General features: G+C 41.7%; 1 protein-coding gene across 12 annotated transcripts in view; it reads left to right on the top strand.

Annotated features, from left to right (window-relative positions):
• Srgap2 (SLIT-ROBO Rho GTPase activating protein 2) overlaps nucleotides 1–27,732 on the top strand; it is a 232,036-nt gene that overhangs the window by 137,006 nt on the left and 67,298 nt on the right. For all 12 annotated transcript variants that reach the window (XM_031381747.1, XM_031381730.1, XM_031381757.1 and 9 more), the window contains exons 5-7: nucleotides 18,496–18,558; nucleotides 25,572–25,787; nucleotides 26,782–26,910. In XM_031381747.1, coding sequence (XP_031237607.1) covers nucleotides 18,496–18,558; nucleotides 25,572–25,787; nucleotides 26,782–26,910 — 408 coding nt within the window. The remainder of the gene's footprint in view (nucleotides 1–18,495; nucleotides 18,559–25,571; nucleotides 25,788–26,781; nucleotides 26,911–27,732) is intronic.

The following is a 27,732-nucleotide window of genomic DNA, read 5'->3' as shown; positions in this document are numbered from 1 at the left end:
CGTACGTGCTAGAGACATAGCTCAGGAGCTGTCCACAGGAGTTGATGGAGAGAGATGACCAGTGAGAGGCCAGCTAAGGCCGTGCTCTCCATTTCCAAGTTGAGAAACCACCCTGGCAGGAAAAAGCAGAAATACAGAGAGACTGTGGTTACTTTCTTTCTGTCATCATGGTGACTAACAATTGATACACAAACTATATTCTTTTTTTTTTCCCTAAATACTATCTTTATTACTTCTTTGAGAATTTCTTACAATTTATTTGGATCATATTCACACTTCCTGGACCCAGCCAATATTCTCCCTCTCTTTCCTACTAACCTAACTCTGCAGTTTTGGAGTTTTTTAAATCCTCATCTAGCCCAGTTTGTGTTTCCCAATGACTCTTGGGGGTGGGGTGTACTATGGAGTATGGTTAGCCTACTTTGGGTCACGTTTTCATCCAGTTTTCGTCCAGTGAGGTTTCTTTCAGATGAGAATACACACATGACAAAAGAGTGTGGAAAGTATGGAACGGTTAGTGAGTTCAAATTCCAGTCCTTCATTTAGGAGCTGGACAATTGCTTAAATTTAGCATCTATAAAATGGAGATAGTGATAAAAATTGTTATAACACAAGAAAACCGGACTCTCTCTCCTTGCAGCTATTGAATATCAATAGCACCTCAGCTAGTGGTAGAGGTTCATACCCGTCTAGCCTCTCTTCGTTCTGGAATTCTGACTGACTTCAGCTTGCAGGGGTCCTGTGCACGCTGTCAAAAGCACTGTGCATTCATATGTGCGTCTGTCCTCCGGCATCTGGAAACCGGTTCCTTGGTGCTGTCTGTGACCTCTGTCTCTTATTATCTTTCCTCTTCCTTAAAAGAACCTTGAGAGACAGCTGCTATATCATTATCTTTCTTGATGTAAGAGTTTATGGATTTCTTCCCCTTGTTTTCATCCAGTGAGGCTTCTTTAAACTGAGAATACACACATGACAAAAGAGTGTGGAACAGTTTGTGAGTTCAAATTCCAGTCCTTCATTTAGAAGCTGGACAACTGCTTGACCTTTCTAAGACTTAGCATTTATAAAATGGAGATAGTGATAACAACTGTTACAACAGACAGTTAAATGAAATCATGCCCATAAATTAGCACATATTAAACACTAAGTAGAAGGTACAACTATTATTTTTTTTAAATTACTAATTGAACAATGAAGTCTAGATTATTCAGAAACTTAGATTGATAAAAGGGAGGAAGCTATTTGTGTGGATACTGTTATTTAGGGAATGCAGGTTTGAAAGGGCTCTGTCGATGCTGTAGGTGATAGTTGCCGAACAGTAAATTCCGAGTAGTGGAGGAAGACTTCTTATACAGCTTGCTTGCTTACTGAAGGCACTGAGCCAATGAATGCTAGCACTTGAACTCAGGTTGGCAGCCTTGGCAGCAGGCTCCTTTATTCACTGAGACATCTTTGCCTGCCCCTCTACCTTGTTTTTTGAGGCAGTGTTTCTCACTACTTCTGAAGCTCATCAGTCCAGCAGCATTCGCTAGCCAGCAGGCCCCAAGAATTCTTGTGTCTTTACTTCCCTAGTGCTGGGATTATAGGTATGCTCCATGCCTGGCCCTGTTTAAGCTTTGTTCATATATTTATATTTAGAGCTTTGTGTAGAATTCCTCCATCAGGTAAAATGTAAGTCACTAAGTGATCCCTAAGGCTTGATTCTAGATTCTCAATCACTTAGCTGATTTCAGAAGATGTCCATTATTTGAGTTAAACTCATCCTCCTCTTTATAGATTGGGGCTTTGAGAAGTGCCTGGGGAAATAAGAGGAACCATATTTAAATCCTGAGGTTTGTTCCTCTCTCGTTTTCCCAGAAGGTCCTGAGAAGGGAACAACTTGAGAATCTGAGTGTGGCAAGCCTTCGTTGTGGCCAATGTCCATTCACTCTTCTATGTAAAGCACATTGCACGGAGCTTATTGGGAATCTAGAATTGCACCAGACCTGCTGAAGGCTACAAAGTAATCTCTGTGCTCAGTGTTTACACTGCCATTTTAGGTAATTCGGTCCAAATTTTATGCTTCATTAGAGCTATTGCCTTGTAAGAAGCATCTGCCATTTTCGAAGACAGCCAAGGGGCATGAAGCTGTATGGAACTTTGAGTAAACCTGAAGGGCTAGATATGTAAAAATTGAAACTGAGACAAAGGAAGAGCCAGACCCAGTGGTGCAGCCTACTCTGGAGGTCCAAGGCAGACGGGAGGGAGTTCAAGGTCAAGGCTTGCTTGTGCTACATAATGAGTTCAAAGTCATTCTGGACATATTAATGAGAGCTTGTCTCAAAATAAGCATTAAAACAAAACAAACAAACAAAAAAGGCAGGGCTGGGAGTGTAGCTCAGTGGTAGAGAACTTGCCAGCATTCATGAAGACCTGAATTCAATTCCCAGTTCAAGTGGTCTGTGGGGACCAAGGATACTGATTCTGATTCCCTGAGCCTTGGCACAGCACAGGACTGAACTGAGAGGGAAGGACAGGGCACACGTGACTCCAGTGAGCTCACGGGGACTGAAACCTAGCTTCTAACTCTCTTCGTCTCTAACTGGATTAAGGTGATTCAAGGTAGGTAGTGACTGGAATCAGATTTAAATCCCTCCTCAAGGAAAATGCTGATTTGTATTTCATCATTTGTTATAGCAATGTTTGACTTCTGATTATAAATAGGCACATGTAGAAATCAGGTAACTATGACCAAAAACTGAGAAGTAGTAGCCTCATAGAAGACCCAAATAAGGTTGTTATCAAACATACTCTTTACACTATGTTTCACAGTCTAAAAAAATTAAATGATAACAAAATGATAAATGATAACTTTCAATAAGATACCAATGTACAAAACTTTCTAAGAACACTTTCAAAGAAAAGATATCCCCATAGAGAATAAGAGAAAATATTTTCAAATCATCTATTTTATAAAGGGTTTGTATTTTCAATATTAGGGACTATTATCTCAACAGTGAGAGGCAGTCCAGTTTTACAATGCATGAAAACTGGAAGAAACTTCTTTCCGGAGGAGATCAGCAAATGGCCAGTAAGAAATATAAATATTTCTGCAAAATCACAATGAAGTACATGTCATACCCATAAAGATGGCTATATCTTAAGAAAGAAAAAGAGAGAGAAAGTGAAATGTTAGTGAGGAGTTGGGCATGATGGCACATGCTTATAATTTTAGTATTTGGGGGCTAAAGGCAGAACTACCTAGAGAGACCCTGTATTAAAAAAAGTTTGATAATTCTATAACAACTGAAGCCTGGAGTTAACCTACAATTCAGCAGTCTCACTACTGGATATAAACTAATGAGAAATAAAAGCATGCTTCCAGAAAAAACTTTGCACACAGTAGCATTGTAAGTGGAAATAATCTATGTTCATAAAGCAGTTAAAAAATTTGTTGTCCATTTGTACTATTCAGCCATTGAAAAGAAAGATACGGTCTGGGGCAGGGAAGTGTAGCTCACTAATGCAGCAATGCTTATTAACATGTGCATGGCCCTGGGTTCCATCCCTGTGATTGTCATGCTCACAAAGAAAGCAAGTTCTGATACATACTTACAGGATGGATAAAGTCTGAAAACACTGTATTGAATAAAAGACACCAGATACAAAAGACCACATGCCTTAAGATTCCACTTATAGGAAATGCTTAGAATATTCTAGTTCATAGAAACAGAAAGTAGATTAGTGGTTGCTAGGAGCTGAGGGGAAGGTCGAAAGTGATTACTAACAGTTACCAGGTCTCTTTTAGTGTGATGACAGTATTCTGAAATCAGTGGTGATGGTTTACAAATTCTTTATGACATTAAATATATTGAATTTTGAATATTTTAAACTAGCAGATTGTATGTTATGTGAATTACATATCAATAATAAAAAGAACAAAACAAAATTTTATGATGGAAATGTAGTAACTAAAAGAAAACTTAATATATAGATTAAGCAAAGATGAAAATGGGTTATACAACAGTATCCTGAAGATTGGAATGATAAAAAGATGAATACAGAGAAAAAAGCATCAGACATGAAGAGGCCTGATGTGATTACTTGAAGTTCCAGCAGAAAACAAAAAGAATGAAGAGAAGCATTAGTTGAAGAAAAATGGCTATAAACTATGTACAACTAATGAAGTTATTACAGAGTAAAAACACATTATGTACTCCAGGTAGGAAGAATACAAAGAAAGTTGTGTGTAGGTGAAGTATGGTCACATTGACCAAAGAAGCAACAGTGAAGTTAACAGCTGGGTTCTCAATAAAACAATGAAAGACAGGAGACAATGCAAAGAAGTATCCAACTAATGAAGTGAAGGCCAGCTAATGGGATTCCCACCTACTAAGATATGGAAACCCTGTCACCAACAGACCTACACTGAAAGAAATAATAAAAACTTGCATTGTTACTATGTAGCCAAGGCTAGCATTAGACTTCCCTCCTGCCTCAGCCACTGAGAAATGCTGATAGCCTGTGCTACCAGCCTTTACTCTAAATAATATTTAAATGGAATGGAAATTATCGCACAGAAGGTTGGATATGCAGGAAAGAATGAGGAACATTCTTGAAAAGTGCAGCTTGGAACCATGACCAAAATTAAAACACATGACGGTTCCATCACCCACCAAAAACGTGGTGCTACCCTCTGTGGTCAAGTCCTCCTCTATTGACAACTAGAATTCAATCTGTATGCCCGAGTAAACCATTAGCAAATGAGTTCATTCCTTCTTTTTTATATGGTTTACAGAGTTTTCCCTCTCTTAGATTGGTAGTGACACTATCCCTTTAATGGTGACCATAAATTATAATTGTATTCTCCTTTTAATATTTTGTTTTGCTTTGCTTTTTGATACTAGGTCTCACCATGCAGGCAAGGCAGGCCTAACTTTCCATCCAGCCTGAGATTCCCAAGTGCTAGGATTATTATGGTGTATCCTACCATAACCAGCCTATAGCATGTATCCTTGTTTCTTTATTTATTCAAAAATGCTGGCTGCAGTTTCCCCTGTCAGTCCTTTCCCACCTCACCCACCCCCCAATTCCCCAGATCTAACTCCATACCTCTTCAGAAAAGTGCAGGCCTCCTATGGATGTCAACCAGTCATGGCACATCAAGTAACAATAAGACCAGCCCCCCCTCTCTTATTAAGGCTAGAAGAGGCAACCCAGTAGGAGGAAAGAGTCTCAGAGGCAGGCAACAGAGTCAGAGAAAGCTCTTGCCACCACTGTTAGGTGTTACACAAGAACACCGAGCTACACAATTGTAACATATGTGCAGGGGGCCTAGGTCAGTCCCATGCAGGCTCCCTGGGTTGCCAGTTCAGTCTCTGGGAGCCCCTATGGGTCCAGGTTAGTTGATTCTGTGAGTTTTCTTGCTATATCATGCATTCTTTTAAGAAGTATTTTTTAATTTAGTTTAGTTTAGTTTTAGTTTTGTGTGTGTGCGTGTGTGTATGTGTGTGTGTGTGTATGTGTGTGTGTGTGTATGTGTGTATGTGTGTGTGTGTTCGCACGCGTACGCATATTCCTGGTGTGAATGTGGAGTTCAAGGGACAACTTGCATGAATTAGATCTCTCCTTCTACTTCTTGAATCTTAGGAATCAAATTCAGGTTTTCAGGTTTGGTAGCAAGTGCCTTTATCCACTAAGCCATCTTGCCAGCCTTTGGGGTGTATTCTTGACCTGCCAATGATTAACCCTCTACTGCTTATTTTACAGTAGCTTTTCTTGACTCCAACCCAGATTATATTGCTGTTTAATATATATATTTAAAACCCCACAAGAGATTACTAATTTTGCCTTTTAATATTAATTATTCTCTCTCTCATACACACAATCCAAGCCCAAACTCTGGCCTTTTCCTTCTCACAGTTAAGGATTCTCATGGGATGAGATGCTCGTGAGAGGGAAAGTGCTATCCAGGAGGATATGGATTTTTAAAAAGTGTTTATGAGCCATGACTGATGAGAATAGTTGCCCCTGTAATTAGCATACACGAAAACAAGAAGATATCAACCAGCACAGTAGCTACGGAGATCTACTCATTATTCTAACGTTGGCACTATGTTCCTCTTAGAAATACCTGAAGTGTCAAGAAAATGTTGTATTCATGATTAAACCCCTGGAGCCTCCCCCTTCCTTTCTCTGTACTGGGATTCTAAGGCAAGTCAAGACTTCTAACAGTACACTGATTCCTGATGAACTGGCTGCACTGCTGAGTTCCTCTTTCTCGTGTGATCAGCAGTTTTCTCACTAAGGCATTTCCTGTAGGGTGCTGCTGACTGTTTCATTTCCTACCAGGGTGTTTTCCTCCTCTCGCTGTTCACATGCCAACTTTCAGATGAGCTCTGTTACCTCTTGTCCCAGCCCAGCCATGTGAGAACCACAAGGCGCTCTTCCTACTTCCCAGCTCCTGGGATTTGATACTGTAGGAGAGCAAATGCTTGCAAGCACTTCCTATGCTGGCTCTTTTTCTTTCTAAGCCATTGCTTGCTTTTCTTCCTGATATTATGTCCTGAGATCTGTATCCTCTTTGCCTTTGTGTCTTTTGTTCCTTGTATGTCCCAGTCTACTTGAAGGTGCCCAAAGTCACCGAGACACTGTTTCTATGCCTCTAATGTCCAGCCTTGGAAATAGGGAGACATTCACCATCAGGGTAATGTCACTAAATGTTTTGGGAATGAGAGATCAGAACCTAAAAACATACATTCTCATTGAAGCCACTATCCTGAACAATAGCTACAATGGGGACTTGCTAAGACAGCAATTACAATGATGACTTAAGAGAGAAGGCTTAGATCTGATTTTTGTTTCTGGGATGTTGTTTTGAGCTTATTTTCTTAGTATGGGGTGCATCTTTCTAAGAGGCTAGAATACACATGAAGAAATATTCAGACTATGCTATTAAAGGTCTTAACAGGTGGACTTCAGTCTCTCCCTGCCTCCTGCTCCTATTGACCTGTCCCCAACCAGTGGGACTCAGTCTTTTCTGGATTATCTGTTTCACTTTTAAAAAGTAGTAGGTCCCAGGTTTTAGGGAAAAAGGCTGTTTTCCCCCATGCAGTGTAATCTTGGCTGAGTTTGTTCTTATTATACTGAAGTGTGTTCTTTTTACTTCCGGTGTCTTCTGAGCTTTTATCGTGTTAAATTTGGCCAGGTCCCTTTTCTGCATTGGTGTGATGATCATGTGTCTCCTGGCCTTAAATCTATTCATGTGCTATAGATCACACTTCATGATTTGTGAATGTTGAACTAGCTCCCTGGAATAAAAGCAATGTGTTTGTTTATGATCTTAAACCATTCTTAAATTCGGTTTGCAACAATTTTTGTGTCTGTGTTCACAGGAAAGTTGTCTATATAGCTTTCTTACTGGCTTTGGTATCTGGGTAGTGGTGGCTTTATAGACTGTTTGACACAGTGTTCCTCCCTCCCTTCTGTGTGATGGAACAGTCTGGAGAGCGTTGGTGTTTGTCCTTCTTGACAGGCTTGGTAAAATGTGACTGACTCCTTTTGATGGTGGCATTCTCGGTGTTGGGAGGTGTCTTGCCACTTTATTCACACTTACTGTGGGTTCCTTCAGCTGGTTTGCATCTTCTTTCTTTGATGTTGGTGGGTGGGTCCCTGTAGGAATTTACCCATTTCTGCTGAATTTTCAAGAATGTACTTTGCATAGCAGTTACTGCTGATTGCTTCTGTGGGGTCATTAGAATCTACAGTAGGTCCCCCTTTTCATCTCTCACTTTTATTAGAGGCTTTTGTCTCATCAGGTAATGCTTTGTCAGCCTTGTTTTTTTGTTTTTTGTTTTTTGTTTTTTAAAAAAGCTCAACTATGATTGATTTTTATATTGTTCTTTCAGTGTTTCTACTTTTATCTTCATTGTTTCTTACTGTCCACTGCTTTGGGGTTTGGCATGTTCTTGATTTTTCTAAGGTCCCAAAGCACATTGTTAGGTTTGGGTTTTTTTATTTTGTTTGTTTGTTTATTTGTTGTTCTTTCATATATTTTTAATATAAGTACTCATAGCTATAAACTTTCTTCTTAGAACTAGCAAATTTTCTAGTATGTTGTGCTTTTATTTTCATTTGATTTTTAAGGATTTTTAATTTTCTGATTTCTCATCTTATTTTTCCACATACATATTTTAAAATAATTTCTATGGTTTTTCTTACTGTTGTTTTCTTATTTAATTCTATTATGATGGCATAAGATACAATTAAACTATTCTACTTCTTTTGTATTTTATATGTCTTTGCTTTATGGATAGAGAGGGGTACATGGGATGCTGAGAACATACATTCTACAGCTTTTAGATAGAATATTCTGTCTTCATCTGCTAAGTCCATTTGAACCGTGGTGCAGTTTAGTCCTGAGGCTTATTTGGTGATTTTTAGTATGGACAACTTATTTAAAGATGACAATGAGGTATCATATCACTCTGTATTATTATTGATTTGGGACCTATCTGACCTTTTATGTCCATCAAGATTTACTTTATGAAATTGGAAGCTAGAATGTTTTTGTATATATCTTTGCAGTTGTATCTTCTTAATGATTTTTGCCTTTACTAGTATGTAGTGGCTTTTGTTATCTCTTCTAATTTTGATTTGATTTCTACTTTGTGGATATCAGAATAGATAGGCTAGCTTGTTTTCTAGCTGCCACTTCTTGATAGATTCTTTTCTGTCCTTTATCTCTTTATAAGTAAAGTGTATTCCTTAAAGACTACAGAGATTTGGATCTAATTTTTTTTAATGTACTCATCCAGTCTACACCTATTTATTGGTAAGTTTAAGCTTATTATTGAGAGATATTCATTCATTCTTATAATTTAAGCAGTAGTTTCTAAAATTAGGGGTTCGGACACAATCCGATCCAAAAATATACTAACTTGCTATCTGCTGAAAAATAATGGTGGGAGAGTAGGAAAAGTCTTCATCTTTCATTACTGGACTCTGATGCTTCACTAAGAATAGTAAACTTGGTACAAGAAAAATGCTGCAGTTGCTAACATAACACTCTTGAATCTACACCAGGTATAAGCTGCTCAAGAGAGATCGCTCCTCCATTAGTTCTCAGTGATTTTATATTTTAATGGCTTTAGGTTCTCACTTTGTTTGGTTTGGGTTTTGTTGTTGTTGTGTTTTATCTTTAACTTTTTATTGATTCTTTGTGAGTTTCCCATCATGCACCCCAGTCTTACTCATCTCCCTATCCCCTCAAATCTGCCCCTTGCCCTGACAACCTTCCCCACAAAATAAAACATACATAAACAAAAACAAGCAGAGCATGGAAAACATCTCATTGTGGAAGCTGTAGTGTGTCACAGTGTGTCCCACATTGTATCCTTCTGGCCACACATTTCACTTACAAATGTTCATTGCAATGAGTTATTGGTCTGGTTTGAAATCTCTGGCTTCTATGATACCATCAATATTGGCTCCTCACCAGGACTCCTCCTGGTTATCCTGTTGTTGCCCTGTGTCAGGGAGATCCTGCAGCTTTGGGTCAGCAGGCCTGGACCTTTCACATATCCCAAACATTTTCAGATTATACAAATTTTGAGGTGGGCCAACTCAGAGCCCTGGATCTGTGTCTGGATGGTAGCTGAGCTGGTAAGCATGTAGGCTCTCCCTTAATCATACAAGGACAAGTTGTTCAGCACTGCTCCAGCTAGGCCATCTGAAACCTCCAACAGCAGGAAGCAGGGTCATTCTCCTGCTCTCACGCCCTTGAGGTTGGCTCACCAGCACCGGTCAGTGCTTCTGGAGCCAGCTCCACTGTGATGCCCAGTCAAGGCGTAGGGCCTACTCTCCCGATTGCTGCAGCCTTCAAGGGAGTGGGACAGTGTTCCTGCTCTCACACCCTTGGGGCTGGCTTACCCGTGCCTTTGCCATCAGGGCATTGTCTTGTCCAGGTTAGGTGCAGGGCCCACTGTCCCTGTGTTCTACATACAGCCAGTGAGAGGGCAGGACTAGCTCTCTGGTTCTCATGCCTGCAGGGCCAGCTCTCCAACTACTGCAAGTGGCAGCAAGGGAGGGTATCACACCTGTACCCAATTACTGCCTGGCAGATGAGTGGGGACCAGCTCTCCTATGCTCTTGCCTTCAGGCCTGCTCAACTGTGCCTCCTCCACTAGGGCCAACTCCACTGTGCTCCCAGGCAAGGTGCAGGACCGGCTCACCTGCTCCCTCATGACCCCAGGGCCAGCTCTCCCACAGGGGGTAAGGGAGGGAAACTTTGGGGTACTTTAATACTATGTTTTTAGATAATTCAACAGGAATCTCAAACAAGTAGTGGGATTTATAGTGTGTCAGGTTTCTGACATTTTTTTTTTCTATAATATGACTTTTCCCCTAAGGAAATTCAGCTATACTCATTAACTTCTAAGTGAAATGGTTATTGGTGAAATTAGCTTTTATGGTTCTTAGAAACTCAAAAGATTCCAAACATTTTTTAGCCAGTATATAAGCTTTTGAGATTCACTTACTCTGAAGCAGTGTCATTATGACTGAAACAGCCATTTGTAATCAGAAAGGCAAATGCAAAGTAGAAGGATTTACTGTGTAATAGCTGGATTTTTAAAAACTCAGATTTCTGTTTCTGGCAAGCTGGACTGAGATAAGGAAAAAGAAATCCTTACACTAAGATCATCCCATTTCTATTAATGTCTTTGAGATGGATAAAGACTTACATTCTGATAGGCTTGGACGTCAGGTCAATGTCTATCTCTCTCAGCAGACTGTGAACTTTTAAACCCTCTGTTTTATATTCAAGCCACAAGTATATGACATATAATAGATGTTCTATAAATATTTGCTGATGGATTTTTTTTGTACATTCCCTAAAATCCAGCTGTCTTTCCGCCTTGCCAGAATTCAGTAATTGAGCCTAAACCTACTTTGAACTGTAATCAGCCATCTCAAGAGGGGAAGTTATTTAGCTCCTGTCTTGGTTGGTGGGCTCTAATCCTATCACTTCTACTTTATATTTAGTGAGTTATGACTAGTATTTAAAAAGCAGAACAGAATAGGAAATATAAGAAGGTGCTATACATAAGATTTTCGTTGTAGGCAAACTGGATTATAATTTCAAACATCCTTGCCTCCTACCTATATTCAAAATGTCAATGCCAGTGGCTCTCACATGGCAACTCCAAGCCAGCCTTTCTTTATTTGTGCTTTAATATAATTGCTGTTGTATCATGCTGTCCATGTAATTTGTCATGCTGGAGACTCATCACCACCGAGGCCTTGAGCTACTGGGCAGGCCTTCTACCACCAAACTATACTCCTAGCATTATATCTATATCCTGTGCGACCTTTGATTTCCCCAGAGTATATGTTCCAGTAGAGCTCGATCTTGCTAGCCAGTGTTGGTTTCCTCATCTGTGGATGAATGGGGACTAGCAAAGTCCTTCCTACACACAGGCAAAGAAATATGGTTGAAGGGAAATTCAGAAGCCATTTCTCAGCTCTGATCTGCTAGATCACCATTCTCTGCCCCCCTGTAACAGTAGCCCCTACTGAACCACTCACTATTTGTTTAGTTTTTTGTTTTGTTTTTGGTTTTTGAACTAAGTTGGATGGGAGAGGCTAGCCAGGTTCAGTTACCACCATCACCTAACATTGGCCTGATACCTAATAGCCCACTCCCTTAAGCCCTATCTTAACCACTCAAAGCATTCTGGGCAAAGTGCCAGCTCAGGAACTCGGCCTCTTTGAAATAGAGTGTCCCTGAAACCTCCACCCTGGATCTGTTGGCTTGTCTCCTGCTGCAGAGCTTAATAGAACATTTATATCCCTTTCCTCTGAGATCTGGAAATGTCCATTCAGTTTTAAATTAGATTTTTTTTTTTTGAACAGTTGGCCACTGATATATCTTTGGAGGTAAAGAGATGATGGAGATCTGTGCACTTGAAAATCTGAATCTTTTTTGGAAAACTGCTGACACAGTCTCATTTGTCACAGAATTAAATGACCCTTCTCTTTCTACCTGCTGACAACTTCGGCCTTGGGACCCTGAAATTAGTTTCCACCACATGACAGAAACATGCTTTCATAAATATATGCACCTACAAATAAGGAGAAATCTCTCCTTATTTTATTGTGCCTAATAACAGTTCTGTAGTGTAGATAGGTAAAAGACGCTTGTCTGAGTAAGTAGGGAAGTAAAGAATCAGTGCTGCTTCTGCTGAGGACTAGCTTTAGAATCCTTGCATAATTGGTGGATTATTTGTTCATTTGTTTTGTTTCTATCTAACAGAAAAACCCATTGACTTCAGGAAATATATTCATTTAAGAAAGTACAAAGATGGGGCTCAACAGTTCAGAGCGCTGATGGATGCTCTTCCAAGGGGGTCAAGTTTAGTTAGGTCCCAGTTCAGTGTTCTGTCAGCTAGTAACTTTAACAGCAAACACAGGGGATCTGATGCCTCTGGCCTCCCTGGGAGTCCACTCACTTCCACATGCCCACATGCAGACACACACACCTACACATAATTAAAAATAATAAAATAAACCTTTTAAAGGGGCAAGTGACAGTCCTCCGTCCAGGCAGAGCAGACCACACAGTCTGCTGCCTTATGCTTGGGCGGGGTAGTGAACCACGGGGAGATTAGGCTGTATGTTCCAGTTCTGTCCAGCCCTTATCTGTTAGAAAAGGAAGGCTTCTTGCTGGTTTTGTAAGCACGCAGCTGGAAGGAGCTGTTGCGATCTTATTTCTGACTACCCCTGCTTTTGTCACAGACAGACTGGGGCTCCTACTCTAGCCAAAAAGGTTGTGATAAGTTTCAGAATGAAAGAGCCAGATCTGAGCACACCATCGCACTTGTTAGTCCATTGTTAATTGTGCCACATTTCTAGTCTAAATTTAGCTATCTTTTTTCTCTTCTCTCTTCTCTTCTCTTCTCTTCTCTTCTCTTCTCTTCTCTGCTCTCCTCCTCCTCCTCCTCTTCCTTCTCTTCTTCCTCTTCCTCTTCTTCCTCCTTCTCTTCTTCTTTTGACAAAGATAACTATGCAATCATTTAAAAGGAAAACTTGACCCAAAGTTAACCACCCCCAACTTCTGTTTGGTTTCCTGCAATGTTTAGATGACTCATTCTCTTCCAAGAAATCTTAAAGAAAAGGGATCCAGGCTGTGTGCTGGTGCACAAAGACTGCACTGTAAATTCCTTTTCTTCCCTGCCTAGAAACCCCTTTGCTTCTTTCTAGAGAAGGAAAGCTCTGCCATCCTCTACTTGGCTTCATCAGTTTTGTTGTTCCCAGGCATAAATGTGCTCCTTGTCTTGGGTGGGGCTCCCAGTCGCTTCCCGGCTCCTTTGGCCCCTCTGCGGAGGTCTGCACGGAAGCACTTCCTGGGGCCTCACTTTTCCCTGAAGGCCTACTGTTAAGGCTTCTGAGTTGGAGAACAGGTGGCCTTTTATCATCTGTGAAAGGAGAGACACTAGCCAGTTCCTGCCTCTCTTGTGGGTCAGAATTGTAGGAGCTTTAATTGTATATTTTAACTGAGCTAACTAGAGCTAGCTACACGTGTGTTCCCAGCCCAGCCAGAGGGAACGGTAAATCTGATTGCTTCAGCAGCTTGTTCAAATAAACAGGGATGATAGTTCATTGGCCCTCCCAGCTAATCAGAACACAAAAGGAAACATCTGCCTGTCTTAATTGCTATTTTATTGGTTAGACTTTCCCTATCTTCCCCTCCCTTCCTCTTTCCACTCCTGGACTCCTACTAGTTTATTCAAGTCCTGGCTGAGCAACGTAGCACAGGCCCAGGTACCATCTCATTTAGCCTTTGCCATTTAAACATAAGGATGAGGTGAGAAAGGCTGGCAGGCTGGCAAGGGGAGCTTCTGGAGCTGGGCCGGTGGGCAGCTGAGAGCAGGACGCGCGTGCTCACCTCTGACCTGGTGACTCTGGGGCAGATGCTGAGTCATTTTCTCTTCTCTTTGCCTTCTTGTTCCTCTGTTGCTTCTGTGGAGCTCAGCCTCTCTCTCCATGGGAGGCAATTCTATGGGAAGCTGTAGACCAACAGCTGAAAGCTACTGTCTTCCCAGGTGACTGAACCAGAGGAACTAGGAATGGGAAACCTAAAACAGGCAAGATAGCCCGGAGGCTTTCATTCTGCTGCCGCCTGGGTCCCGACAGAGAACTTGTACCTTGTCTTTTACTCTACTCTGAAGCCAGTCTGCTTGGCTCTCATATGGACACATGGTTAGAAATAAGTTCGAGCCACAAAGAAAGTGGCCACAGTTCCAACTGAAGTGTCTCAATAAGGCAAAACTTTTTATCAAGAATAAACAAGAGAAGTTTTATTCTTGATTAAGCACACAAGGCCAGGAAGTGTTCTTGGTTTTTATTCTAAAGCAGGTAGGTAGTGACTCTTTTCCCATGGGATGGGATTCTACCTCAGTCCTTCATGATTGGCTAGTTTTTATAAGGAAATAAGAAAGGGCCCAAGAATGCAGCTGGGCCTTTGTATGAATAAAAGCTTTACTGAGTAAGGGATTAAAGCATTTACATAAAGGTTTTATAAGGTGGAAGAGAAACAACAGATTTGAAGTCTTCCTTATAAACAAAATGTGTTTGACAGAAAAGACTAATATTTACTGTTTTTCTTTCAATAAGGAGACAGGCAAAACATCACGTAGAACCATAGAATGATAGAGGTTGGTGTCATAGTAAGCTTCAGCTGTGAGCTTGACACAGCCCTAAAGAGTCAACTGGGGAGAAGGAGCTCAGAGGTTGTCCTTGGAATGTCTGTGAGAGATTTTAAAATTGCTAACTGATGTAAGGGAAACCACTGCCCACGGTGGGCAGTTCCATTCCTAGGCAGGTAGGCCTGGACTGTATAAGAAATGTAGCTGAAAGTGAGCCTGGAAGCTAACCAGTAGGCAGCATTCCTCAGTGGTCTCTTTTCAATCCCTGCCTTGAGCTTCTGCCCTGGCTGTCCTCAGTGATGGACACTGGCTGGGCTATGTAAGCCAAACAAACCTTTCTTCCGCCAAGTTGCTTTTGATCAGTGTTTTGTCCGTAGCATTAGAGAAACCAAACATGGACAGTAAGAAAAGGTCTTTTTATTTATTTATTTATTAGTATTTTAGGCTAGCATATAAAGTGATGAGGTCCACCCCAGCGTCCTCAACTTATGCGGCACTCTATTTTGTCCTCTTGTTCCCTCCCTCGGAGTTCCTCCTGTGTTCCTCCCTCCAGCTGTTTCTCTTTCTTCCCCAGTTAATACCAGGCTTCTGCTTTCTGATGACATGGATCCCATTACTCTATTTCCCAGCTCCCTTGAAATCTCTTCCTCCCCGTTCATAATGCCCTGTCCAGTTTCATAACCTACTCATGCAACTTTAAATCTGGATTCTCTATAAGAGAACAATGTGGTATTTGCTTTTCTGAGTCTGACTTATTTCACTGCACATAGTTTTCAGTTACAGCCATTTTCTTATTTTCTTTCAAAACTCATTTCATTTTTTTTGACTACATAAACCTTTTTGTGTATATGCACCACATTTCATTTCTCTATTCATTTCTTGATGGACATCTAGAATGGTTCCATTTCCTGGCTATTATGAATAGTGCAGCAATAATTATGTATGTACATGTATCCCTGGAATGTTTACCCAGAGTCCTTTAGTGTACTCCCAAGATTGGTATAGCTGGGCCATGTAGCTCCATTGTAGCTTTTAGAACTCGGCTTTGTTGTTACTGTTTTCTTATGACATCATTCTGACTGGGATGGAATCTAAAAGCAATTTAAGTTGCATTTTTCTGATAGCTAAGGATCTTGAACATTTTTCAAATATTTACTGGCTGTTGTATTTTATAAAAAGAGAGAAGAACCAAGGATATGTTTGATAGAATGAGATATGGTGAGGTGGAGGGGTGCCTCCGGAGGCCCATGCTGAGGCATCCCTTCCCCCTGAGGTACCAGCCATATAATGGATATAGTATGGAACAGAGTTTATTTAGGGCATGAGAGAGGGAGTTGAGGAGGAAGGAGAGAGAGAGAGAGAGAGAGAGAGAGAGAGAGAGAGAGAGAGAGAGAGAGAGGAGGCCAGCCAGGAACAAGTAGAGAGAGGGAGAAGAGACAGAGTAAGAGCAAGAAGATAAGAGGATAAGAGAGAGGAGGGTGCAAACTGCCCCTTTATAGTGAGTCAGGCATACCTCGCTGTTGCCAGGTAACTGGACAAGGCTAGAGGGAATGCTGACACTGGCCACTTGTATTTCTTTAGTTCGGATCACTAGCCCATTTATTGACTGGACGATTTGGGCATTGGGGTGTTTAAGTTTTGAAGGTATTTGTAGATTTTAGATAACCAGATAACTAACCATAGAGTTACTTAGAAAAGACCTTTCTCCTGTTCTATGGCTCTCTTCATTCTGGTAGTTGTTTTTTTGCTATACAAAGTGTCTTTAATTTGATGATACCCACTTTCTCAGTCTTTAAGTTCATTTTCTGTGCTAGTAAAGTCCTTTTCAGTCCTTGCTATTGCATATATCTTGGGATATCTTCCCTGGGTTTTCCTCTAGACATTTCAAAGTTCCAAGTCTTACAATATGACGGAAAGACTTTCATTTTACAGAAGAGAAATTAAGCCTAGAGAAATTGGCCAGAACAGCCAAATTATAGCAAATGCTGTGGCTTGACCATCATAGGCCCGTGTGTTTGAGCACTTGGCCCCAAGTGTGGCTCTGTTTGGGAAGTTGTGGAACCTTTAAGAGGTGGAAACTTCCTGGAAGAAGAGGGTCATAGGGGGACAGGCCTTCGGCCTGCTCATTCTTGCCTTTGTGATCTGCCCACTTCCTCATTCCTGCCACCATCCCTTCCCAGCAAGATGGAAGGCATCTTCTTGAACTGAAACCTCAGTAACCTCAATTGCTTCTTGAAAGGTCCTTTGTCAATGCAACCGTGAAAATAGTAAAGACACAGCAGGTGGTAGGAAAGCTGAGACTAGCAGCAATCGTTGTAGTTGCTAATTTGTGGTCCTTCTACCCCACTTTTAAAATTACCAACTACAAAACTCAGAAGTATTCATGATAGAAGTCACACCTATGTTATATCCCATAATGAATACCCTAATAGAAAAAAAATTAGCCAAAGAACTTAATTATAAAGTGGCAAAATAGTTTTTAAAATACTCAGGCTCAGGCTGGCAAGGTAAGTCAGTGGATAAAGGCACTTACTAACAATCCCGTCACCCTGAGTTTAATGCCCAGAAACTCTAGGTTGGAGAGAGCTGACTCAGACAAGTTTTCTCTGCCCTCAGTGTGCCCTGTTCTGTCCTCTCTCTCTCTCTCTGTCTCTCTCTCTCTCTCTGTCTGTCTCTGTCTGTCTTTCTTACACACACACACACACACACACACACACACCTTGAAAAAGCAGTGTGAATGAAAGGACTCTTCCCTTGCTTTGGAAATGATCTGTGATGTGTGTCATTTAGGGGCTAGAGATGCAGCTCAGTGGTAGAGTGTTTGCCGAGTACCCACAAGACCCCAAGTTCAATTCCTATTATGGAAAAATAAAAAGATACGTGCTCAGCTGTTGTAGGTATCTGAATTTTTGGTATTGAAAACAATAATCAATTATTTTTATTCTCTGCATTTTTGGCTATTAGCATTTGGTATAAAAAATACATTTTTTTCCTGTTTCCTCATCCTTCTATTTCTACTATTCTTCATGGTTAGATCCAACTTAGGGTAGGCAGCAATAAAGGATCAGAGAGCTACTGCTGCTCAAAATTAGCCTGTTGGAAACTCCTTAACATATATATTATCAGAATCAGGTAGTATTAACAAGACATTGTTATTGAAGAGCTACTGCCTTAGGAAGTTGGGGAAGAAATGAAACAAGTGAGAAAATTGAGGGACCTGTGGGTCTTAACATCTGCACCAGAAAAAACAAATGCACTCAGTTTTAGGTGTTCTTCCCTTCTATGGAGAGGGTGTGCAGCCCCGTCCTATGGATCCTAGCCTGCTCAGGTCAACGTGCTGTCACTTTAGAAGTATAGTACCTTCCTGCTTGGGGTTTCCTGCCGAGTTTAGGGTCTCTGAAGTCTTTGAGTGTTTATATCCTTTTACTGTCTAATCCTGTTGGACACCTTATTTTCCTTAGTAATCCAATGAAGTGTTTGCCTTCACATATCTGAGAAAGCATGGTCTACCTAACCACAGTTGCTAGGTAGGATGTGGCTCTCAAGCCTGCTTTTGAGACCCATTTGAAAAATCAAGGGCTGGAACCTATTTTCCTTCTGCATGATTGTCTCTACTGGGCTACCGAAAGGGCCCGTTTCATTTCATTAAGACTGAGTAAACTGACATAATTGCTTATCTGATTTGCGAGGTTAAAGACTGGGCTGTAATCGAGCTTGTGTCATGTGTAGAGCTTGTGCTGCTCTTGTCTTTGCGGCCACCTCCCATCTCCTTCTGGTTTCCAATTAACCTTCTTTCGTCTTTTCCTTACAGAGTAAAGAAGTTGGCCAGCAGCTCCAAGATGACTTGATGAAGGTCCTGAACGAGCTTTACTCGGTAAATCAGATGGGCTGCCCGGCTCTTTTATCATAGAGAGAAGCAGCGTTGGGAGTTTGCAGCCATGTTCACGTCAGCAGCAGAACTCAGCTGTGGCTGAGGCCAGTGCCTATTCCCCACTGGGGGCGACCCCACCCATTTTTTTCCACACTCAATTTTTTTTCAAAACCAAATGAGCCAAAAAATATTTTTCCAGTTGTGCAATTTCATTCTGGCTTCATCTGGGGCACCATCGAAAGAAACCAGCCAAGGTCTGGGTTACCAGCACAGCTGTCACCATTACCAGCAAGCTAGGGACCCCAAACTTGATGACAAGGAATGTAGCCTTGTCATCACTTCTGCGTATCGAAAAGCATCTATAGTCTTTAATTAGGCATCAGAATGTAGATTAATTGTAGTTTGAGATTAGAGCAGGTGCTGTAAAAGGAAGCACAGATTCCTAAAGTCTGCAATGTGTGGCACCATTTCATGCAAGGAGAACGCTGCAAACAAAGCAGAGAGGTAAGCTGCGGGCTTGGAGAAAAGAAGGCCGTCTGCTTCGCACTCCGGACGGTGGCTTATAGCTGAAGTATGCAGTGTGCCGCAGGAGTGCTGGTGTTTGTTTTCTCAGCCATGTTTTGTTAATTATATTGACAACACACACACACACCAAGGAAGTTCCTGCTGCCATGGGAGGGATGCTTCAGCTGTACCACTTGTAGCTTTTCCAGACCCTTTGCAAAGTCTGAATGTGCCAGCACTATGTGTCATTTTCTAGGGTGCCCTAACCTATTTGAAGGTGAAAATGTTCTGTATTTACTTCTTCTTCTTCCTTCCCTCCCTCTCTTCCTCCCTCCTTCCCTCCCTCCCTCCCTCCCTCCCTCCCTGCCTGCCTGCCTGCCTGCCTGCCTCCTTGCTCACCTGCCTGCCTGCCTCTTATCTCTCTCCATGCTTCACCCCCTTCCTTCTCAGGATGGGAGGACAGTGGCTATGTGCTTCACAAGCACCCAAGATCAGAATTTAAAATTCTTGATCCAGAAGTTTAGGTGTGGCCAGTATGTCATGGCAACTGTTGGTAAATAGACTTGAGTAGTCATCTAATCTGTCTCCAGTGGTACTCCAATTGTTTTGAGTTTCTGCTCACTGACTCTTAATCTCTGAAGCCAAGTAACAGGTAGTAAGTACTCTTTGTCCCCTAAGTTTTTATTTCTCTCAAATGAAGTTAAGACTTTTTAAAAATAGAAGCATGGTATTGTGAACCGTTTTCAGAGCGGATGAGTTTCCTGAACCTTCCCTTTTCATTGTTTAACTTCTCTTATTTTTAGAGGATCTTCTAGGTACCAAGAGGAGCTGAGGCTTGCCTCTGTAGAACCCTCTAGTGTAACAAATGGCACAGGTTATTCTAGGACTCCTCTTGTGTTCCCAATAAATAAGCATCTTGAGCCTTTGCTGTTTCTCGGAAGTCCAGCAACAAGCCTCAAGCCAACTCAGACCCAGCCAGCACACTGCTATTGCAGTGAGGCAGCAGAGGAAGAGCCATCCATGTCTGAAGAGCCTTGCCTTACTTACTTCATAAGCTTTGAGCCATGTCTGAAGAACTGTTAGCTTTGCCTTACTTCATAAGCTTTGATTTAAAAAGCATGTGCAGTGTGTAAGCTGTGGTGGAATGAGGACGAAAATCATGGAGCTTGCTGCTGCTTCTGATGGAGGAGGAGATGGAAGATTCTCCCCATCCCTCACCCCGTGTCGACCATCCCTTGTGTATTATTTTTAGTATTTATTTTGAGTGTGCATAAGGAACTGTTCTTAGAAGTTTGTTCTCTCCTGCCACCTTGTGGGATCTGGGGATCAAACTCAGGTCATTAGGCCTCTGTGTACTCAGCCATCTCCCTGCCCTGGGACCTCTTTGCTTAGTCGTCAGACCAGTATTGGTGCTTGCTTCTGTGGCCACCATGAGCCCATAGTTAATACAGAGCATAAAGCCTTCCCACTAGCATCCACATGCAGAATTAGTGGGTGTGCTGCTCCCTGCTTCGAGGTGAATTATTATACTTAAGATTTGTCAAGTCTGAGGGCTGGAAAGATAGCTCAGCAGTTAAGAGCACTGACTGCTCTTCTGAAGGTCCTGAGTTCAAATCCAAGCAACCACATGGTGGCTCACAACCAGATGTAACAAGATCTAATGTCCTCTTCTGGGGTGTCTGAAGACAGCTACAGTGTATTTACATATAATAAATAAATAAGTCTTTAAAAAAAAAAAAGGCTTTCTCTGAAAAAAAAAAAAAAGATTTGTCAAGTCCCAAATAAGGCTTAGCTATTTACATCTAACTGGAAAAAGAAATACAGAAGAAGACACCAGGAACTTCCAGAGAGAACAGAACAGACTCTGGTACACTGAGCCTTAAAAGGGTGATCTCCCCCATTCCTACAAAATAGAATGTGTGGCAGTGTCGCTGATGTTTTTAGTTGTCGTGACTGGAGGATTTGGTGGCCTAGTGGCATCTAAAAGTAGTGGTCAAGTATGCTGCTACCATCGTACGATGTACAGAACAATTTACCACAATAGTTAAACAGGCTCCAAATGTCAGTGGTACCGAGACTGAGAAACATGGGTCTGCTGAGCTTAGACTGCTAAGTTAGACACCTGAGAGTCTGTCCTGCTCTGACTACTGCATGCACTTGGAAGGACTTCCCCCCAAAAGTCAGTGTGATGATAAGAGTGGGTGTGAAGTTTGTTGGTTTTCCACCCAGCAATTCCCCAGAAGCAGCAGCAAGTGCCATGCTGTGATACCTGCATGCCATGTGGCTGATGATGATCGAGGAACTCATAGTTTCAAAATATGAGACTATAGTTAAGGGCCAAATGAGTCTGAAGATTCTGTATAGAGCGTTAGAAAAGTCACAGATTAGAATTAAGAGTCATTGCTTATGTTGGGTGAGATTAGCTTAGGACTGGTCTAAGAGCCATCCTTTTTGCTGGTTAACCTAGTGCTCATGAAAAAAGAGCCACATTTAATTCAGTACTTGAGAACAGAGGCAGCTGGATCCATTGAGTTCCAGGCCAGCCAGGGTGACACAGTGGAACCTTCTCTTAAACAGTTTCCTAGGACGTATTTTTAGTGCTGAATTGGTAGTCTTGAGGAAAGCAGGATGTTAGTCACCCTACATGAGATAGAGGTTTCCTCAAGCAGGAACTTGATACTACCATGTGCTGGCTTTGGAAAGCTATTTGCCATATATATACTCTGGGCATTAGGAAGAGGATAGGGAGAGTTTCTTCTAAAGAGCATTTCCCTATTTGCTCTATTCAAGAAAACAGGAAAGGACCTCTGCTTTCACTGATGCTGAAGTAGAAATCATGTGTGATTCTGTTGAGAATTCTGTTCTGTCTTTGAAAGGAGAGATGAAGGTATTAAGAAACCCACAGTCTTCTTGCAGTTGCTCTTAACACCCACGAATACTTCTTTTGAGGGAACCAAATTACTCAAGGGTTGGTCATTTAAGTACTTTTAAACCTTGATGAGCCAAGGGGCAGAGCCCAGGTAGTTCTAAATAAAGATGCCTTTGAACAAGAGATCCAGAACCCCACCATAAGTAGCCAGCTGTTCCTCTGCACCTTCCTCTTCTGCCTGAAGGGGCTTTGATTTCCCTGAGTTAGCATTATGTGCCAAGGGGGAGTTTCCTACAGCTGTTCTTCCAGAAAGCAATCCCAATGATTCTTGCACATATGTATGCCGCTCCATTATCCCTCCCCATCACAATGAGCTGGCTAGCTTGTAAGCTGTGGTAGAATGGTTTTCATTTTCTTTCTGCTGTTGTAGGAATGCCTTTGAAGTCAGAGTGCAGTACTTCCCAAAGAACTCTTGGATTGATTGTCTGCCTCAACTGTACAGAGAGGCTGTGTCTGGATAACCCAGGAAGCCCCTACAGGAAAGAGTATATATATGAAGGCAGGGAAGCCACATGGATTGACCTTGAAGAGCCAAAGAAACAGGAGAGAGAGAGAGAGAGAGAGAGAGAGAGAGAGAGAGAGAGAGAGAGAGAGAGAGAGAGAGAGAGAGAGAGAGAGACCCTCCTCTGGGGCCATCTTTACTCCAGAGGTTTTATGCTTCTGTATTATCCCTGAATGTGTCTCCTTGACCTGGTGTAGCAGCTGGCTGCAGAGCTGCTTCAAATTGAAATTCAGCACCTGTTCCCTTGAATCAATGTCAACTGATAGTCCCCTGATACTGCGTCTGTTTGACCCTGGCATTAGGCACTAGCCATATAAAGACAAATAAAAGATAGTGCTAAACTCAGGGCATTTGGTTTTAATATGGGGTGGGGGTGCAGCAGAATGAGGCAGCAAATGACAGTAGGTGCTGACTCCTTTACACATCTGTGGTAGGAGGGCATGGCTCATGCCCTTTGAAGAATGAAATCTTACTTGCCAGTTGCCAGGAAGTCTTGAGTTTCCACCTATCTTCTCCCTTCATTGAGTTCTTACTTCATATTGCTGCTATCTTTCCCATTCTCCAACTCTTCCTGGGTTCTTGATAAACTCTTTTCAGTCTTTTCTTCTCTCTGTACTGTTTCCTCTGAGTTGCCTATTTGGGTCTTGGAAATTTTAGAAAACATTGGGAACTTACTCAAATGTCTGGAAATCTTCATATATATATGGTTTTGAGGCATGGTTTCTCTGTATAGCCCTGGCTGTACTAGACTCTCTCTATAGACCAGGCTGGCTTCAAACTCAGAGATCCACCTGCCTCTGTCTCCTACGTGCTAGGATTAAAGGTGTGCACCACCACACCTGGCTGCCTGCTCATATTTTAAAGTGAGCCATATATGGCATTTCCTAACTATGAAAGAGAATGCAAAGAAAAAATTTAATTTCTTTTCATGAGAGGCTTCTTTGTGTTCTTTAAGAGTAAGGAACAATAGAAGTTGCTGGTTTTATTACATTTGAGTGCTTTGCTCTCCCATGCTCATTTGCCATGTTTCCTCTTTATCCTGTACTTCACAAAATAAGAATTCACTGTTTTATAATGCCTTACTCTCATGCTCAAATCCCTTCATCTCATTCAAGTGAAAAGAGAGAAAAAGATCCCCTTGTCTGTTCTCCAGCCAATGGGGCAGGTGCCTTTCTAACTTCTTAACCTGGAAAAGTAATGATCTGACCAGGTTTCCTAGAAAAGCTTTGTTAATACCACTGGTTGTTGGTACACAGAGTATGTGGAAGGTGAAGCTTCCAGGAAATTATGCCAGGTTTACTATGAGGTGAATATTTAAATTTCTCTCAATATAAAATGTGACATAATTGAGACTATACTATACCTCTGTATTCTCTATTCCTTCTTCCAACTCCAGGTGAAGCTCAGTGTACCCACAGGGTACCAGGTTTTCTAAGCCTCTGCACCACTAAAATTCTAACACACATTTTTGTTATGGACTCTCCGTGTCTCCCTGCCTCTACCTACTAGTAACTTTTAAGTTCTAGACATTGCCGATTGTTCTCTGGAGTCTAAAACAGCCCCTGATTGAGATGCAGCTCTCAGTTGAGCAGTTTCATCTCTAAATGAGATCAGCATCTCTCTTCAGGATTTCCCTGCCTGTCCTTTATCTTCTGTCCCAGCTAGTCCAGCCTCAGTCCTATGCAGAGCATAGTCACTGTCCATTAGTGAATAAGATGTAGACTTTGGAGTTAGATAGATCTAAGTTTGAATTCTGACTCTGCCATCTACTAGCTATAAGACTTTTTTTCAGTGCCGAAGGTGATGTCGTTGAGACCTACTTCCTTGTCTTTAGAAGTAGAAATGCTCACCTGTCTTTCACTGAGTTGTTGTGAGGATTGAGTCTGCGTATGTAAAACTCCTTACAGACACACAGTGTGCACTGAATGCTAGAGATTATTAGTAATACTGATCCGCGCCGTTCTTCGTTGTCAGCCATTCACAAGTGCTCCCTACTCCTAGGCTCTCTGTTCATCCTCTGCATAGAAGCCTCGTGACATCAAAATTGCAGCACTAGTGAATTTCCAATTGCTTGATTTGTTATCAAGTATTTTAATCCCACATAGAATCTGAAAGCTGCCTATGTGAAAAGAGAAACTTCCTGCAGAGTAGAGTTGGCCCCTGATTAGCTGGATGTAATATATTTCAGAGGACTGGAAATGAGCTGAGATTCTATCATCCTGGCCTTCTTGCTAAGAAAAAGTGCTCAATTCCTAGACAATAGCTCTTTTGGAAAAGTATGTTCCTTTTTCTTCCCTGGTTTTTAAGACAAAGTCTCTATATATAGTCCTGGATGTCCTGGGATCCCTTCGTAGACCAGGCTGGCCTTGAACTCATTGAGATCTTCTTGCACTACTTCCAGACTTCAGGAATTAAAGGCATGCAGTACCACACCTTACCCTGTATTGCTCTTTTTATGTTACTTCCTGCTTGTGGCCAATTCCAGTAGCACTTGATAAAAATTGTCGCCTTTCCCAGCCTCTTATCTGAGTTGTGCAAGTCTACAGCCTTCACGTGACATTGTCTAGGGTGTAGAATTGTTACATGAATAAAATTAACAAGTGTGTATGTGTGTGTGTGTGTGTGTGTGGGTGTGTGTGTTTAGCACTTGGCACAAAGCCAAAAATATATTAAGTACTCAGTAGATGGTAGGTGGCATTGATGTTTCTGTGAGGAGCATCAGGCATTTAATGGAGATAAAGCAGACTCTTAGGGTCTGAGAGGTATTCTTATTTCCTGTCTACTTAGTACCACGAGGTGACCAAGCAATAGAAATCACTGAGCCAATAGAACAGTCATGCTTACAGATAGTAATGAATAAAAGGTTTTAGAAAGTGATGAAATTAATATGGAATCATTGCAACAAGCTGTCCTATACTTAGGTATAGACCTTAATATACGTGTGCTGAACCAAACATTACTGGATTTTCCCCTAGAAAGGTGTGAATGTTACTTCATGTAGGAGAGGCCCTGCTGAGTTTTGTTAGTCTGTAACACGAAGTTGAATCCATTGGCTTGACCTCTGGGGGAAATGTCTTATAGGTCATGAAGACATATCACATGTACAATGCCGACAGTATCAGTGCTCAGAGCAAACTAAAGGAAGCGGAGAAGCAAGAAGAGAAGCAAATTGGCAAATCAGTAAAGCAAGAGGACCGGCAGACCCCTCGCTCCCCGGACTCCACAGCCAACGTCCGCATCGAGGAGAAACATGTCCGAAGGAGCTCCGTGAAGAAGATAGAGAAGATGAAGGAGAAGGTATGCGTGCTCTGGCAACTGGAGAGACAGAAGGGATGCTTGGAAGGCAAGGTGGATAATAATAGGTGCTCTGAAGAGCTGAACAAAGCAGTTCCTTTTGTTCCCAATGACCAAAGAGGCTTTCTATGTCTTGCCAGCAATCGTGGCTTTTGGAAAAACCTAATAAGCATGTGAACTCTCAGATTTTCTTTTTTTTTTTTTTTAAAGATGTATTTATTTATTCTATTTATATGAGTACACTGTAGCTGTCTTCAGACACACCAGAAGAAGGCATTGGATCCCATTACAGATGGTTGTGAGCCACCATGTGGTTGCTGGGAATTGAACTCAGGACCTCTGGAAGAGCAGTCAATGTTCTTAACTGCTGAGCCATCTCTCCAGCCCAAACTCTCAGATTTTAATGTCAAGTTTATTGACAGTCACTTTTCTCATCCCATTTTCCAAATCAAGTAAAATGCCTATTGCTTTGGGAAATATGGGAGACTTTAGACCTTGTATTTTGGCTTTCAATACCAGTGTTTGGGGCAGAGGTTAGAGGCGCCTCTTGAAGGCCAACAGCAGGGTGGAGAATAGTGTGTGAAGACAGTGTGTGTAGAGTGCACATCCGAACCATTCCTCTCATTCATCAGAGTTGGAGTCCACTTGAAAGCAGAGATACAGAGGGAATAACAGCAAAGGGAGCCCTTGATGTGCTGGCCTTCATCTTTCACAGAACAGCATTCTCTTTAAACCAAAATCATAACAGTAACAGTGACAATGGGTCATCAGGATGGCTCATCAGGTAAGGTTGCCACTTAGCCTGGCAACCTGAGTCCTAACCCAGGAGCCCACATGGTAGAAGGAAGAAATGACTGCTACAAGTTGCCTTCCAACATCCACAGAGACACAAAGGCATGTGTGCATATGAGCATATGCACTACTTTGCATGAAATAAGTATATGTTTTTAATTTTTTAATTAAAAAAACTAAAAATGACCTTGCATTTTCTTTTTAGCGACAAGCCAAGTACACAGAGAATAAGCTGAAGGCCATTAAAGCCCGGAATGAGTATTTATTGGCTTTGGAGGCAACCAATGCATCTGTCTTCAAGTACTACATCCATGACCTGTCTGATATTATCGATGTAAGTACCTAAAGCTGGGGTGGCAGGCTGGGGCCACTTCTTGCCTAGTTCAGAAACCTGGTCACGTATTCCTCATTTCTGTGTTCAGGCATCTTGGCGATTTTGAGAACAATGTGAAGCTAGCAGCCATGGTGTATTGTGTAAAGGGAGTGCACCTTATACTCGGTATCATTCACTCCTCACAGCACTCCATGAGAACAAAGCAATACCGTCTATTGCTGTTGACTGATATTCAGAGTTTAGTGATTTACACAGAGTTTGTCAGAGGCTAAGACAAAATTTATACCAATTCTGATTCCTAAACCCATGTTCATGATGGCTATGTTCTGTTTGTCAAGAAATAGTCTCTTACATTGAAGCTTGTAGAAAGAAGCAATGGCAAGAAGAGTTAGAATGCCTTCCTTCCTTCCTTCTGTTTATTTATCAGTTGATGTTTCTTGGGATCTTCTCATTCATTGTCACCTCACCCCCTGTAGATACACTATGGTGTCTTAATTTGTGACCCAGGGAATTAAGAGACATACATACTTGCCTAAGATTTGGCTTTGCAATGTGCTGCAAACTAGGATCTTGACTAGAAGGTATCCAATGCAACTGATATCTGCCCTCTTCTCATTGAGATGTGGCACAAAAATGAGAGAAAGAAGGGGGTTAGTATGCATGTATGCTTTGTAGACAGCAGGCACAGGCATTGGTCTTTGACCTTATGGGTTAGTCTTTGCTTTGATCTCTTACAGCTTCTCCTCAATTCCTATGTCCTAACATGTGTCTCACATACAGACTGCAGTCTGACCCAATTCCTGGGCCTGCTTTATATGAAGC

Source organism: Mastomys coucha, unplaced genomic scaffold (genome assembly GCF_008632895.1).
Source record: "Mastomys coucha isolate ucsf_1 unplaced genomic scaffold, UCSF_Mcou_1 pScaffold1, whole genome shotgun sequence".
Lineage (NCBI taxonomy): Eukaryota > Metazoa > Chordata > Mammalia > Rodentia > Muridae > Mastomys > Mastomys coucha.
The sequence above is the reverse complement of the archived record's forward strand: the minus strand, read 5'-3'. Positions and strand labels throughout refer to the sequence as shown.